The sequence below is a fragment of the Eurosta solidaginis genome, chromosome 3 (genome assembly GCF_040869045.1).
Source record: "Eurosta solidaginis isolate ZX-2024a chromosome 3, ASM4086904v1, whole genome shotgun sequence".
Taxonomy (NCBI): domain Eukaryota; kingdom Metazoa; phylum Arthropoda; class Insecta; order Diptera; family Tephritidae; genus Eurosta; species Eurosta solidaginis.
In genome coordinates, this window is record NC_090321.1 from 172,387,045 (window position 1) to 172,404,663 (window position 17,619).

General features: G+C 39.5%; 1 protein-coding gene across 2 annotated transcripts; it reads left to right on the top strand.

Moving 5' to 3' along the window:
- The first annotated feature begins 1,149 nt into the window (after positions 1–1,149).
- On the top strand, positions 1,150–17,076 carry Topors (Topoisomerase I-interacting protein). Of its 2 annotated transcripts, XR_010951133.1 has the most exons (5): positions 1,150–2,337; positions 2,628–2,806; positions 12,793–13,116; positions 13,181–15,742; positions 15,808–17,076. XR_010951133.1 is itself a non-coding variant. In XM_067773884.1 (4 exons), exons 1-4 carry the CDS (start codon positions 1,810–1,812, stop codon positions 15,678–15,680), a joined length of 3,531 nt encoding a protein of 1,176 aa, XP_067629985.1. In that variant the 5' UTR covers positions 1,150–1,809; the 3' UTR covers positions 15,681–17,076. The 2 variants fall into 2 exon arrangements, 1 of the variants encoding a protein (XP_067629985.1); XM_067773884.1 differs by having other exon boundaries at positions 13,181–17,076.
- The last annotated feature ends 543 nt before the right edge of the window (positions 17,077–17,619 follow it).

Sequence of the window (17,619 nt, forward strand, 5' to 3'; positions counted from 1 at the left end):
TTTATTGGACTGTGGGTACTCCATGGATTACTCTGATGTAATGCGAAGCTGGAGTATATGGTCCAGTCCTAGGACATCGCAATGTTAATTGGACCATATTTTTTGTATGAAATTTGGTTAATTTTGGAGTAATCGGTTGGACCATAGCGAGTACTCCATACATGCATGCATGGAGTACTCGCGATTTTTGCAGGGTATATGTAATACTCCCCTGCAAAAATCGTTGAATCATGTGGTCCACTGGAGTACTTGTCATTATACTCCACTGTAATGCAGCAATGGACCAACTCATGTTTCTACACGAACATATTGTAAGCCGATCATTGATCGTTTTTAACGATTGTAATCACTAAACGATGTTTATTCATGTGGGTACTCCATGGATTACTCTGATGTAATGCTGAGCTGGAGTATATGGTCCAGTCCTAGGATATCGCAATGTTAATTGGACCATATTTTTTGTATGAATTGTGGTTAGTTTTGGAGCAATCGCTTGGTCCATAGCATGAAATCGACTGGCAAATTACTTTGTAAGTGGTAATGAGTGTTTATTTGTCTTTACCTCAAGTGCTTCCGGCAAGAAATTGGAGGATTTTATTACGGCTCTGGATTTTAGGAGCAATAGCGTTTGCATGCTCTCCAAAATATAGATCCTGATCGAACGCCACACCCAAGATTTTTGGGTGTAAGACAGTCGGTAGCGTAATGCCATCTGGATGTTCAATATGGTCGACATGGAGTGTAACACCATTTAGATGTTTGGTGTCATGTGGGGTTACATTACAAGCAGGACATACATCATTTATGTAGGGGTTGATTTTGGATAGGTAGGACTTTAACCTGTTACAGTTAGAGTGACGCCTGCTACAACAACAACTGGCAAGGCCTATTTTAAAGAATGGGACGGCAGAAGGCAGTTTACAGCTGGAATACTTATCGGGCACCTCTCGTATAGTAACCGAAGAAAAAAATATTCAATTCATTTCGGCTCAGAAAGTACTTTGATGTGGCAACCATGTATATAAGCAGATTTATCCAAGTCGTGCACCTAATAAGTACTTGATATATCAGCTGGTGTCTCTTTTATAAGCTTGCACCCTGTTGCAAATTCAAGCCGCTAATCGAACAAAGCTACATCATTCATTCGCTTCTTTGAAAGAGACGGTCGATTACTAAAAATTTATTGTATGAAAGGCGTAAAAGTCATTGAAATTACCTAAATAAATATTGATTTTCATACCATTAAAATGTAAAAAAGTATAATCTAATATTTAAATATACATTTTAAATTAAAAAAATCGTGGATTGGTACTCAAAGCGTTTGGAATATGATCTTTGAAAAACGTGAAAAACTGCAGCAGATATCGAGATTATTCCTTTGGTGCAAATGGACGGAGTGTGAGAGAAAAATGCGAATAAAGTACGAATTCAAGCAATAACAAATTTAGAAAAGTCAAAAGTGAGGTACCTAGTAAATGGTATTTCAAGTGAATAGGTGAATAGAACTTTTCGATAAATTATAGAAATTGGAAGCAAATATTTGTTTCAACGTTAAAAAATAATCAATCAGAAGTGCAGATGAAGATTTAATAAGAAAATTGTAGAAAGATTACTTAATACTGACTAGAAAACACCCTACATAATTGCTACTGTAGCCGATGCTCAAATGTGATTTTGTCAAGCTCATTGGTACTTATACGATTCTAAAATTCTCCATAAAACATTGAAGTAAAAAATTGTGCGATATTTAAAATAGTTAATTGATAAACTTTAGTATTTTGGATACATTAATCACAGCACAATAATAAAATGGCTTCCCCAGCAATTGCTGAGGGTATAGCAATTGATGCGACAGACTCGTTCATAAATTTATCCAATAACTTGAGACCACTGCCAACTGATGATTCTAGTGCACGTACCGCAGTTATGGCTACCAGCACTTCACGTCGTGGTCGATCAAATGCTACACGGAGCTCACAAGAAATAGATAACAATGCTGTAGCAAATGCACACAGCGCTGTAAGCTCTACATCTGTTCTCATTGAAAATGTAGCCGAAATGGATAATGCTATAGCAATACCAGGAGGTGATATAAATTCCCATCGAACATTAACGCCTTTAATGCGCATAAAATTATCTGAGCTTTCAACAAGTAGTAGCGAAAGTGAGCCAGACCAAGGTGCAGCTGAAGATGGAGGTGTTGATAATGAAGATACCCGGCGAGCTGTATCGCCACCACCCAATTGCGCAATTTGCTTAGGTCGTTGCAAGAATAAGTGTTTTACTGATTCTTGTATGCATCAATTCTGCTTCAAGTGCCTCTGTGAATGGAGCAAGGTTTGTTAAATATACATATAGTACGTTTAATTTACAAGGCCCCAACCAAGAAAGTTAAAATTTTACAAGTAAAGGGATAATCATATTATGTTGACATTGTCCATATATATATAAAGTTTTTTAAAAGAGGCATGACTCCTTTGTTGTTGTCTTATATATGATATACCAAAATCTGTGAAAATATGTAGTTTCGGGCCATTGTGAATTAAGCTAGCGATATATGTAGTATGTATACATAACCATATCATAGCTACCATTCAATATACAATCTTGATTTTGTCTTTTCACAGGTAAAACCAGAGTGTCCGCTATGCAAGCAGATTTTCAAATCAATTATACACAATGTCAAATCGATTCATCAATTTGAGGAGTATCATGTGCAGCCACCCACCGTGCAAATTCCACATCGCCCCATGGAGGTTACCATACGCAGTTTGCCATATATTTTCGATGCGGTCGTCGTTGAAGGGTGGGTAGCAAACATTCAGATTTATTATCAAGCCAGTTCTTTGAAAAGGTCCTAAAATTATAAGTGCGTAAACCCTTTTTGTTTGCTTGTACGTCACTTACTAAATCATGTAAAATTTACTAAGCGGCTGCAGGGTGGATTTGGGTAGTCACTACATATGTTTATTTAACTTGAAGGGTCCCCCCTTCCTCCTAGTCTCAAAAAGTGGACCGCAAATACCACTGAGTGGTGTCCTATCCCCGCTTTTGTTTAATTTCTACATATCGAAGCTACCCTCACCACCAGAAGGAGTCACTACTGTATCCTATGGCGATGACTGCACAATAATGGCTACAGGCGCAGGCCCATACATCGATTAGCTTTGTAAAAAAATAAACAGCTATCTCCCTGATATCTACGTTTTGGAGAGCATACAACCGCAATTGAACCTAAAATCGAGAGCCGTAATAAAATCCTCAAATATCTTGCCGGCAGCACTTAGGGTAAAGATAAATAATCGTTCATTACCGCTTACAAAGCAATTGGATGGCCGATTGCATGGTACGCGTCCCCAATATGGTCGCCAATCCTAGAGGTTACTCACTGGAAGGCCTGACAAAACACTGCCCTCAGAACCGCTACGGGCTGTCTTCTTATGTCCCCAGAACACCACCTAAACATATAATTAGTAAAGAGTTTCACACAAGTATGAAGTTTCATACAAGTATCGGGCTTCATTCAAATAGTAACAAGTACAAAGGTTCAAATAAGAAGTAAATATTTTCATACAAGTAGTATTTAGTATCATACAAGTAGTAAATAGTTTCATACAAGTACGAAGCTTCTTACAAGTAGTAAATATTTTCATACAAGTAGTAAATATTTTCTTACAATAACAAAGTTTCATAAAACTGGTCAAATGTTTCAAAGAAGTACAAAGTTTCATGCAAGTAATAAACATTTTCATACAAGTACAAAGTTTCAAACAAGTACGCAGAGATGGAGAGAAATGAAATGCTGAACAAACAGTTTCTGTTGAATACTCAGACACCTGGCCATCCCAACAGACGTCTGATTGATGAGGCCACACCTCCCAGGGGCTTAAGAGGTCAACTCCGTAAGCTTATCAGGAAATACGGCACCTGAGAACATAGCCGTATGAAACAAAAAAACACAAGCAGGTTCTCAGTGATATATAGTGGCCGGAGAATCCAGTTCTTAAAATAAATAAAAAGAACTCGCAGAAGAGGAACGCAGTCTCTCTCTTGACATCCCTCCCAAAGACGGGTATTAGCAGTCGACTTTCTTTGTAGACCAAGATTTTTATGAACAAATTAACCGGAAACTCTGGTTTTGCTAATAAATAATTGATTGTGCATTGTTTATTGAAGAATAAGTGATACTTCGGAAGGCAAACAAATTTAAACGTATTAAAATCAATTGAAATTCAAAATTCTATGTAAATTAAATAAATGTAAGGCGCAATAACCTCCGAAGAGATCTAAGGCCGTGCTTCTCTTCCAATTTGCGTCGTGCTCCTCTTGATTTTCCCTACAAATTGGCCGGACGGGACCTACATGTTTTATGCCGACTCCGGACGGCATCTGCAAGCCAGATGAGTTTTCACTGAGAGCTTTTCATGGCAGAAATACACCCGGAGCGCTTGCCAAACACTGCCGAGGGGCGACCCCGCTTAGAAAAATTTTCTTCTAATTTAAAAACCTTATTTCTAAAATTGTTGATGTTGCTTTGTCCGGGGTGCGAACCCAGGGCATACAGTGTGAGCACGCTACCATCACACCACGGTGGCCGCCGATTCTATGTGCATAGGCGTAAATCGTCAAACGTCAAAGTTTCATGGTTGCTCCTATTTCCATGAAAAGGAAATATATTAAAATATTTCTTCAGCGTTTACTTAGGAGCTGCGTAGGGCTCTTAAAATGGTATCTAAATTTTCCCTGAACTCAAGTAAAAAGTGTAGCGTCGTTATTTGAGCATTAAATTTATCCATTTATATACCATTGTGTCACCCCGGTAACATCGTATGTCGAACATACGCTTCCCAAGGCAGTCGGTTCTATATACCGGAGCGACTCGGGATTTTTTTCCGACCAAGGACTGTCATTTCAGTGTAACCGCATTTAATTTGTTGCGTCCCTCCCACAAATTGTCATCCTCGCAGCAGCTCCTTGCAGCGGGACTGCTCCATATTCTCTTGCTCCGGAAAAGAATCGAATCCAATCCGGGCCCGTCTCCTAACCCTGTTTCTGAGAAATGGTTCTGCTGCGTCTGCCGGAAAAGAATCTTTTTAGCACGGTCATACTCTTGTCAGTGTGTTTCGTGCAAGGGATGGTTGCATCGGACAGGTTGTTCTGGGCTAGATCCCAAAACCCGACGTCCACTTAACTTTTATAATTCTTTGTGGCTCCTTGCTGTTCACGCCCAAGGGCGTCCCGTAGTCTACGCCTTAGCGAACAGAATATATATGTTTGCGACATCCACCCAATGCAGCTCCTGCCTTGGACGGTGCCACTTTACTAGATGTTCTGGTCTCCGCGACGGCAACCCCCGGCGGGTTTGTTGTTGTTGTTGTAGCGATAAGGTTGCTTCCCGAAGGCTTTGGGGAGTGTTATCGATGTGATGGTCCTTTGCCGGATACAAATCCGGTACGCTCCGGTACCATAGCACCATTAAGGTGCTAGCCCGACCATCTCGGGAACGATTTATGTGGCCACATTAAACCTTCAGGCCATCCCCGGGGTTTCATACCGCCATGTTCCCAGGCCGCAAACCCAAACACACCGGGTACCCCAATGCTTACCCAAGGACGTCCAGTCCCAGGGCCACAACAGCAGTTGCGTCCTAGCATTTCACAACCCAGGCGTAGTCACCCGTCACTTACTCCCAGAGTGACGATGTCTCCCCCGTTGCAATTCACACTTCTGCAGTTAAACTGTAATGGATTAACTGGGAAGATCACGGAGATAGTCGATTTCATGAAGTGGCACAACATACGCATTGCTGCGATTCAAGAGACTAAACTCACAGCAAGATCTGCTCTGCAGACTTGTTCTGAATATAATGTCTACAGAAAAGATAGCGAGAGCGGAAATGGAAGTGGCCTCGCGTTTATCATACATCACCCTGTGCAATATCATTTATTTGGTCCCGACATCGGCCGCAGTGACAGTGTCTTAGAGAGTCAAGGCTTTTCTGTCCGGTCAGGCGATGCAAACCTTGAAATCATCAACATCTACATCCCTCCTGCCACCTGCTGCACCAGTGGATACCTCCCTAATATCAGCGCCTTACTCACTTGCAATAATCGCATTATCTTAGGCGATTTCAATGCCCATAACGATCTATGGCATTCAAACTTCCCGGCAGACAGTAGGGGTGAGTTCTTGGGGGATCAAATAGAAGAAACAATGTTCTGCACAATAAACGGAGACGCAGGACTCGCAAACTGCGTCAACTGGCATCCGATGGTAACTTTGGCATCCGACCACCTGCCTATACTTATTTCGCTCGAGCGTACCGCCGACTTCATCGTCACAGAAAAACGTACTTTCATAAACTTTAAAAAAGGAAAGTGGGATGAATACTAATCCTCTATAGACAACCGCTTTGCTGCCCTCCCTATCCCGAAAGATGCTCGCCAAGGGGAGCGTGCTTTCCGCAATGTCATTGAATCCGCCTCGGCTCGCTTCATTCCCGCCGTTGGAATTCCCGTCATTCGGCCTCACTTTCCGGCGGAGGCCGCAAATTGAGTGAGAGAATGTGACCTTATAAGACAGCTCGATCCCGGCGACCCCCAAATAAGGGATATAAACCAACGCATCAGATTGCTTGTGGATGAACACACGCGGGCAAAATGGGAGGAGCACCTAAGCGGTTGTAACCTCTCTGCCGGTGTAGGTATGCTTTGGTCCACCGTAAAGTCCCTGTGGAATCCGTCTAAGCTCAATGACAAAATTTTCATCGCCTTTGGTTATAAGTACTGTCGGATGCGAAAAAATGCTCGAGCGCCTTTTGCCGACAATATATAATGCATTCTACGGTTGACAAAGCTAGACGGAGGGCCAACAGACACGCGCACAAACATAAATTCATCGCGTCCCCAATTACCATCACCGCCAAAGAGGTTGAGGATGACATCGGTCAAGCTAAACCATCTAAAGCGGAGGACCCTGACGGCATAGCCATGCCGATGCTTAAAAGCCTTGGAAATGAGGGTTTTAAATATTTAGCACATGTCCTCAACCTGTCTCTTTCAAACTATGTCATTCCCGAAAAATGGAAAATGGCCAAGGTGGTCCCGCTACTAAAGCGTGGGAAACCAGCTAACATAGGAGAGTCATATCGCCAGATATCTCCTATCGCCAGTAGTCAAGACGCTTGAAGCCATTTTGCTCCGCTACTTCAAAGCAAATTTTATTTATTTATTTATTTATTTGTTTAAGTCTATGAATTTTAATCCTTACAGACTATGATACAAGGAAAATTTAAAAAATACTTATGCCTAAAAGTAATCGGTTTACTTAGAAAGCAGACTTCAAAATATTCATAAATTCAGCTCTTTGTATAGAAAAATCAAGAGCAACGGAATTACTTATTGAGTTAAGCTCCCGAATAGCACGCGTAATGGGAGCATTACCAGCGTAATTCGTTCTGAAATAATCGTAATAAAATGGAAAGGAATTTCTGAGAGATCTTTGGGGAACATTAAATCGAATCCTTTCCAGCAAATAAGGGCAATCAATGTAGCCATTAATAACATTATACATAAATGACAAGCACAGTATAGATCTACGATTTTCCAAAGACTTGAGGCTTAAAAGTAAAAGACGTGCAGAGTAGGAAGGAATCGGCTCCGAAAAGTTTAACGGGCGAAGGGCATATTTAAGAAAAATTTTTTGAATTCTCTCAATTCTACAAATGGCCGTTTGGTTGCTTGGTCTCCAAATGAAGACAGCATATTCAATGTGAGATCTAACGTATGACGTGTAGAGCAGCTTAAAGGTATAGGGGTCTGAGAATTTTGAAGCATTGCGCCGTACAAATCCGAGCATAGAATATGCTTTCGATGTTACGTAGTTAATGTGATTAATGAAGGAAAACCTTTTGTCAAAAACGACACCCAGGTCTTTAATCTCGTCAACACATTGAAGTTCACAGTTAGATATACTGTATTTTGTAGAGAAATTGTTAGTTGATTTTGAATAAACTATTTGGAAGCATTTTTGCGTATTTAAAGAGAGACAGGAGTTCAGGCACCATTGGTGAAGCTTATTTATATCATCCTGCAGCTTTATGGCATCATCTTGCGATTTAATAGCTGAGAATATTTTTAAGTCATCTGCATAAAGTAAACACTTTGCAAACGAAAAACAACTGCTGATGTCATTAATAAATAATATAAATAAAAGTGGGCCTAGTATACTTCCCTGGGGAACGCCAGAAGTCGCAACGAACGGACTAGACATTTTCCCATCAATGGTAACAACGCAGTGTCTATTACTTAAATAAGAACGAATCCACAAAAGAAACGTTGAATGAAAACCGATACAGCTTAATTTTTTTATCAGAACTGTGTGAGGAACTCTATCAAAAGCTTTGGAAAAGTCAGTGTAAATGCAATCAACCTGTAGTCCAGCAGAGAAAGAATCTACACAGTATTCGCTAAAAACAGCAAGATTTGAAACCGTGGACCTATCAGCAACAAACCCGTGCTGGTTGGGTGATATAAGGGATTTAACAGCAAAACTCAACTTGGCATTCACAGCATGCTCAAAAATTTTAGAGATTGTGGACAGCTTGGATATTGGTCTATAGTTACGCACATCGTTCTTATTTCCACATTTGAAAACGGGCGTAATCGAGGTGAGCTTCCAATCATCGATGAACGTCCCAGATGATAATGATTTATTGAAAATCAGAGTCAACGGATAGACCAAGGCTGGACAGTTTTTTAACAAGACAGAAGAAAACCCATCAACGTCAGTTTGGGATGAGGATTTAAGTATAATAATAGCCTTACTAACATCCTCACAGGAGAGAGTAAGCGTACCGAAGTTCAGGGTACTAACGGCATCCAATGAAAAATCAACCGCTTTATTATTATCATCCTGAGAAAAATTTGACTTAAAAAACTCAGCAAATAAGTTCGCTGCCTCATTTAGAGATCGCGCAGGTTGATCATCAAGGAAAACTCCAGAGGGTACAATGGAGCCGCCTTTTTTTGACTTTATATAGTTCCAAAAAGTTTTAGGATTCAATTTAATATTCGACTCAATATTATAAATATAGTTATTGTACAGAAACTTATCCAAATGATTAAATATCTTTAAATAGTGCTTGTACTTAGTAAAGAATATATGATTTTTTGACCGTTTGAAGTTACGCAAATATTTATTTTTTCAGTTCTTCAGTTTTTTTAATTCTTTCGAATACCACGGAAGTTTATACGGCCTCTTTCGCTTTACCGGAATTTTATCCAAACAGTGACTAAATAGAGTGGATTTGAACGTGGCGAAGCAGTTAGAGGTATCAAGTCCCTCCAGTAATTCGTCCCAGTTTATTTCCATTAAAAAATCGTTAAATCTAGGAAAATCGCACGAATTGAAGTTGAATGTTAATCTGCTATCTGAAGTATCCGACGCATAACAATAAAAACTACAAGTAATGACCAGGGGTAGGTGATTCCTATCCTTGGGAATAACTGCATTAGAGCATTCGCTGACTTCACAATTAATGTTGTCACTTATAAATACTAGATCCAATAATCTATTTAGGGCATTAACACTTTTACTAATTTGCTTTAAATTGAGACTCAATAAATTATCAATGAAATACAGTTCGTGATTCAAAGAAAGATTATTAGGTGTGAGACCATAACTAGAATTATTTGTTGACCAGTGAATATTACAAAGGTTGAAGTCTCCAAGCACGCAGAGGTGGTTATCATTAAGGTTTCGTAAAACAAGAGAGATTATGTTATCAGCATGTGCTTTGTATACATCAAATGCGCTGCCTGGTGGAACATACGAGGCAAGCAGATATAGGGAGCCATGCGCACCAGAACCAGAACCATTTATACACACGCATATTTGGTCAAGTAGCGAGTCGTCATTGTTGAGCGGAAATAAAAATGAACGCAGCTGGCGCTTGACAGCAATTAAAACACTACCACCGCGAATGCAACCAGTTTTCCCAGCATCCCGATCCTTGCGATAGACATTGAAAAGATTTGGGTCAAAGAACTCACTATCAACAAATTTTTCATTGAGCCATGTCTCGATGAAGACAAAGATATCATAATCCATTTGCGCACTAAAATTATACACAAGATCAGACTTGGTTCTCATGCCAGATACATTGTGAAAATATATCCTTAAGTCGTTACTGCTTTTATTAGCGGGACGATTTCTCCCTACTGTGTGCGAGGAGGCTTTTTGTGAGCCTTCCGAAAAAACTGAAAAGGCTTCACCGTAACATTAGTCGGCCAAATTTCGGAGCTGAGCAATTTGTCAAATGATGACTCAGGAACTCCCAACTTGAAGCTAACTCTATTCAGATTTGCCAACGCAACATCTTTTTTTACTAGCTTCGTACAACTTAATGCGGTTTTATTTAAATTAGCTTGCCTAGCCACATATTCAATTATATTATCTTCAGTTACAGATGGCGAAAAAGACGATATATGTAGCCATTTGTAACGATCAGCAACCACCAGATCGCTCGATGCGTTAGATCCTCTAATAAGAATTCGAGAATTAGTATTTTTCATTTTAGTTCGAGTTTTAGACACATTTGCCCCCTGTCCATCATCCTTAATAGACGCATGAGTGGATGAAGAAGAAGCCGAAATACCCGTCGTTGGCACAGCCGTAATAATGGATGCATACGTATTGCGAGAATTATTTGAGGTTGAAATAACACTCTGAGGCGTCGACGTCACAGCATTGGACACCGTTGTATTAGTAGTGCAAGCAGCTGCAGTACTAATATTTGAGATAGCACTAATCGATACTACAGATGATTGAGGATTCATAGGCACTGACGTCACAACACTAGGCGTTGAAGTTTTAGTAGTGCAAGCAGCAGCACTTGCCGATAGTACGGATGGTTGGGCATTCACTGGCACTGACGTCACAACATTATTATTTAATGTATCCGCATGCACTGACGTCACAACACTAGGCGACGTGATTGTAATGGCACAAGCAGCAGCATCAACAGCAACAGGCGAGCGAGCATTCTCTTGCACTGACGTCACAACGTTCGTTGTATTAGAAGTATTTGATATGTTAGCACTCTCATTAGTTGTGGGTGGCAGATGAGAGGGATTACCGTTCCACACATCGGCATTACTCATGACTTGTTTAACTGCGGCTTCAAAAGAGCCGCGTAAACAATTTATTTCCGCGGTGAGGGAAGCAATTGTATTGTCTTTTTCTACCATATCGCGCTGAAACGCCAGTAGAGCTGAGTGCAAGCTATCAAATTTTAACGAGAGTTTTTTGTTGTCATCTTTCAGAGCACTGACCACATTAAAAACACGAGCATTCTCTGCTCTAAGAGAAGATATTATATTAAATAAAGATACCAATGTTGGTTGTTGTTTGTTGACGTTGTTATTACTGTTGTCACTTTTTATCGCATTGTCAGGCCTAGATTTCGTAGATTCTAAAGAATTACTTTCTGCCAGATTCGAATTTTTGGCAATAGCCTTTTCATCCATCATGAGAGTTGGGGGAGGAGAGCGAAGGGAATTCCGACGCTGAGTAGCACAATTTTTACAAAAAAAACTCTGCTGGGAGTTCAATAAAAAATCGACGTCTGACTGACGGATATCAACACAATTTATGTGAAAGAGATTGTTGCACTTAGCGCACTGCACTTTCGGTTGACTTCTATCAACTTTTTGACCGCACACACAAGGCATTTTAATTAAAAGTTTAAATAATTGGAATTAATAATGATAATTTCCAAAAGTCAGCGATTTGTCAAATGTGTTACCATTGCAAAGGCACTTTTACTTTCACAACACGGTGGATTTATAGATTTATGAAAGATTTATGAAGGAGCGTTTTAAAAACACGTCCGAACTGTACGAGAGCGCAGTTTTATTTATTTGCAGCTAGTCTGTCATCAGCATGGCTTCAGAAAACTCCATAGCACCACCACCGCGCTAAATGCCATTAGCTACCAGATAAATTGCGGTTTAAATCAAAACCCCCACCATAGAACAGTACTCGTTGCGCTAGACCTATCAAAAGCTTTTGATACGGTCAACCATGGCACGTTACTGCAAGATCTGGATGGGTCTACCCTTCCCCCATGTCTTAAAAGGTGGACCGCAAATTATCTGGGTGGTCGGCAGGCATCGGAGGAATTTAGAAACGAAACATCAAAACCAAGAAAAATTAAACAAGGGGTGCCACAGGGTGTTGTCCTATCCCCACTTTTGTTTTATTTCTACATTTTTTTGCAGAATTTTTAGGGCTACACATAGAACGGTGATTTCAGATAAGTATATTGAAATTAATATATTGGAGTCCGCCGTGGTATGGTGGTAGCGTGCTCCGCCTCCGTGGTCCCCCTCGGCGGTGATTTGACACCCCAAGTGCACTTCTGTCATGAAAAACTTCCCAGTGAAAAGGCATCTGCCTTGCAGATGCTGTTCGGAGTCGGAATAAAACATGTAGGTCTCGTCCCGTTAATTTGTAGGAAAAATTAAAAGCAGCACGATGGAAGCTGAAAGATAACCTCGGTCTAAAATCTTCGGAGGTTATCGCGTCTTGTATATAGTTTATTTATTATTTATAATATTTTGAATAGGTTCTAGTTTAAAATCTGGATTTTAACATAAGAGTTTTTAATTTATTTGCACATTTGGTAAACTAAACAGCATAAATAGTAAATAAAATTGGCATTAACGCTTTTAAATTAAAAATAAAAAAAAAAAAAACAATGGTACTAACTTAAGTAATTTAAAAACTTAGGCATGACTGGGAGCTGCCACGTCGCCGAAATTCTGCACATCGTATCCGTCCCGCTAGTAGCGGCATATTTTATCCTTCGGCTCTGTCCGATGCATCGGCTAACGGAGATAATGCCAATAGCTCAAATGGAGGCAGCATGTATAATCATCTTGTTTATCGCAACGAATTGCTTGACATGTACCGACAGGAAGTACCGGATGCAATCGCAAGCAGTGGTACATTAAGTCAACTTTGGCGTCGTTTTATATACGATCGGCGCCTATTCGCGCTACCAGTTTGTGATATAACTGGCAGATTTCGTGAGAGTACAGCAAGATTTTATAGGTAATAGTAATGATTGAACTATTTTGCCAAGACGAATATATATCTTATTAATTTTACCGTTTAGGGATAATCCAGCACAAGTACATCGCCTAATGCCATGGATCAATCGGGATATCGTATGTTTGCTACGCAACACTGAGCACGACGTATCGTCATTACTTGAACGTATTAATGAGAGCCTGTTGCAGACAAATATTTTATCACCTGCTTTCCGCCGTCGCTTACAACCTTTTCTCGGCGCAAAAACTTCACATTTCATTCATGAGCTTAACAATTTTGCTCGTTCTCCATATGATATGATTGGCTATGATCGTGCTGTTCATTATTTGCCACAAGCACCTGAAGAAATCGTTATAGAGTTTTCATCATCTGCATCATCTGAGGATGAAAATACTTCAAATGATAATGAACGCCGAACAAGAAGACGCAGGTCGCGAAGTCGCAACGACAATGAGTTCCGGGTTCTTTCGCGTTCTGGCAATTCCTCAAACACTGGGCCTGTTGGTGCCTTGCTTTCATTTACAGTCAGCACTACCTCTGAAGGCACTGAAGCACCGGGTGTTACCGTTTCAATTAATGGTCGCAGCGGCCAATCAGCAGCAATTAATCTTAGTACGCATAATCGAGTGAGCAGTGATATTATAGACCTGGACGATTCGGAGGCAGTATATGAAACAGGAGCACTGCGTGTCATAAATGAGGCTGCAGCCTCCTCCACAGCGAGCACAGAGCCAATATCAACCACACTCGATGAAACGGCAAGCACAAGCGCGGCAGCAAACAGATCTTTACCGCCCACCGTTACTGAAAACATTGAACTAACATCAAGTAGCAGTGATGAATGTGAGTTTGTATTGGAACGTAAACCTCCGCATCTGCGTACTCCCGAATTGGTAAGTTTAAATTCGGAAAGTGACTCTGATGTAGTTTTTGTGGATGAGGCAAAACTTTTGCGCAAAACTACATTTCAAAGCAGTGGAGATGAACGCAAGAATGAAGAAGAAAATACAAACAAGAAGCTAATAAATCAAACACCATCAGCAGTGCAGGTAGAATTAAATGTACATAAGACGTCCGATCGTGAAGAATTGTACAATGTTGGCGCAAGTACGTCAACAGGATTGCGTTCGTCAGGTGGCGGTAGAGGAGTAAAAGAAATATTCGAACGTTCACGTCGAGCTACAGCATCTCGCCGGAAACGAAATTTACGTAGTAATAAATCCAATGATGACACCCAAACAAAATCGTTATCCACGGTTGTGCACAGGGGTAAAAGAATATATGAAAGTAGTTGTACATCGTCAAATTTCGAGTCATCGTCGACCACAAGTGATAGTGATGATGAAGATTTCATGGTAAAAAGGCAACGCACGAAATCGCAGAGAATCTCTAGAAAGAAAAAACCAAACCGTTCAAAGAGGAAAGCTTCTCTGCGTAACAACAGCAGTAGTAATAGTCGTAGCCGCAATAACAAACGCACGAACTGCCGTAAAAGACAGAACAGTGCGAGTAAAATTAACAAAAAACAAAAAGCCAAACGATTTAAAGAGGAAGCAACGAGCTCAGACTCTGAGTACACAAGTGATGATAGTCAAAATTTGATAGAACTTCAACGTCGTTTACAAGCACTTAAAGAGCAAGAGAAACACAGTGAAACCATGGAGAAGATCGATAAAACACTTAACTACCTAATAGAGTGCGAGCGGGTGGAAACGGAACAATTGCAAAATTTAGATTCAATAACTAAAGGGGAAAGCGTCGATAGTAATCAACAAAATAGGCAAAGTATACAATCGGATAATGCACATCGCAATCTAGTCGATGAACCAGAAGAGAGTATAGATGTAGCACACAATTTATGTGTGAGTTCCACAAATGATTTTGTCGACGAAGTTGGAAATATTGCTTTGGAAGAGGATAACTCATTTTCTTCAACGGTAACGCAAACAACGACTGCCACAACAGTAACAACAACTGCAGCTAATAATCGCTCTTTATCGCGTGCATCGGCTACAACCAACAACACAAACTATATGGACAACGACAATGAAATTGATATTGAGAACGAAAATAATGATGATAATAACAATGAAGATGAAAATTGTAATGAAAATAATAACTACAATAGCTCTGAAACTTCATCAACAACATCATCTTCGAACGCCTCCATGTCATCTCCTTCATTGTATACTGCGTCTAGTGGTGGTGAAGAGGAAGAGGGTGAAAATGAAGTATCAAATATAAATGAGGATGATGGCAATTCCTTGGGCTTGCAACAGTTGTTGGATACCGCATCGTTGGGAGATGCGTGGCTTCTGCATCAGCTAGGAAATTCCGGTGCCAATAATGAAGTGGAAATGTCTATGTCACATCATTTGGAAGGCGGTGGGGCTACTGAGAGCAACGATCGTGTGGGTCTATCACCATCACATGTTGGTGAGGAAGCAGTATCATTGCCAGATATTGAAAATGATGTTGGCGGTATATTTTTGAATCAACATGATTCAAGTCTCGTCATGCCATTCAACTATGATGCTGAAGGGAGCCAAAGCGATGCCGAATGACAAATACCAGAGTTCTAAAGCTTGATAAAACTCAAGAGGAACAATTAAAGATACTTTTGCAGGTATTAAATTTGGTAATTTTTCTACAAGTACTTACTTAATAGAAGAACAAATGTTTTATTATAAGGCTTTTGAAAGAAAACACAACATCATGGTACACTTGCATGCTGGTATGAATGTGAAAAGCAGAAAGATCGTTGATGTCTTACACATAATACTATTACAGATTATAAATACAAAATTATTATTTTAATATCTTCTTCTAGTTTTATATACTTATATGTTAATTCCTACTTTAATTTAGAACATTATTTGCATAAAGGGGATTTTTGTTTCCAACCTTGTGAACGTTAACACTTGTTGACTTTTCAGACGTTTCCAATTCTGAAGATTGTGTATAATTTTACGTCATAATGTAAACTTATATGTATAAAAGACCAGTGCTGTAAAATGATTACAAACGTCACGCTAAATACAAATACAAATATGTTTTTTGTTTTTAATGTCAAATGCATTTTTATTAAAATTAAAAAAAATTATCCTTTTCAGAAAATATTGTATACATATACTTTTGCGTGAGTACTGGTGATTCTGCAAATCATTGCCCATCCATCTCATAATTATTTAAACAATAATTAAAAATCGTTCAATATTTCGCTTATTCCGCTTAACTTGAGTAGTTACCAAATTGAAAAGAGTTTTATTGAAAGCCATTCCAGATATGTACTCTAGTATATGGTACACATTTATTAAACAAATCGGAAAGTAAATAAATTAAAAACATACAGCCAACTGCTAACGCATACATACCATAAATCAACTATGGGGGTTTTATACACATATAAATACTAGAGTCTAATTTGAAAAGCCTGAATACACAAAAAAAAAATGAAAAACCCAAAAAATGCAACAAAAAGTTCTACATACAAATACATATATATTTAGTAGTAAGTTACGTAAAATATAAATGCAAAAAAAAAAATGCTGTAAAAGTGAGACTCGAGAATTTTAAGTTTAGTCTATAATTTAACTTCAGTGAATAATTATTAGATTTTTTATTAAGAGTTGCTTGAACGTATTATATGTCTTTTAATGACTATAATATCTTAAATATTATACAAACATTAAATATTAACTATAAAATGTTATGACATTACGCACCAGTTTTCAGTGCGCGTTTAAGCCTCAGTTAAATTTGATTCGAGTTTAAATCTGTCATTCTGTCAATACTATGCGAGGTTAAACTGAATTAAACTTTAACTGCTGTTTATGATCTCCCTGAATAGCTTGGTATAAGTAGACACTCAAGTATTTTCATCAATTAAACATGTTAAATCCGATGAGAGCCAATGTCATCTGTATATTCGATTCGTATGCGTTAATAAATGTAAGAAAATATCAAAATTTATTCTTGTTTTTATTAAACAAATTTATGGTTCTATGTAACGGGGCGACTCGTGATTTTTCCCGCCCAAGTGCTGTTATCTCAGTGTAACCCCATTTTATTTGTTACGTCCGACCCACAAATTGTCATCTTGTAAGAAGATCTTGCAGCTGCACCGCTCCAAACTATCTTGCTCTGGGAAGGTGTTGAACCTAACCCCGGCCCCGAGAATTTGTTTTCTTGCATGTGCCGGAATCGAATTTCGTCGACCTCAAAATTTCTTTAAAACTTTTGTGGCAACCTGCTGTTCCCGCATTAGGACGTCCCGTAGTCTGCTTCTTACGGCCCGCATATTACCTTGAAGCAATACAGCTGCTTAGCAAGCCACAACAAGTAACCGCTGTCGCTCGTGCCCAACGAGGCCTGTAGCTCACGGCCGCCCATGATGGCAAATTTACGCACTGCTACAACAACAACAACATGGCCAATTTACGTAGCCTATCTGGGAGCAATGCCGAGCACCAGCCCCTGCCAACGTTTTTCCCGCTTTCCGGC

What these genes read in the sequence shown, in the direction of transcription:
- Topors (XM_067773884.1), top strand. Translation starts at nt 1,810, where the DNA reads ATGGCTTCCCCAGCAATTGCTGAGGGTATAGCAATTGATGCGACAGAC. An exon ending in GCCTCTGTGAATGGAGCAAG is followed by an intron (nt 2,338 to 2,627) that starts GTTTGTTAAATA and finishes GTCTTTTCACAG; the next exon opens with GTAAAACCAGAGTGTCCGCT. An exon ending in AGTACAGCAAGATTTTATAG is followed by an intron (nt 13,117 to 13,180) that starts GTAATAGTAATG and finishes TTTACCGTTTAG; the next exon opens with GGATAATCCAGCACAAGTAC.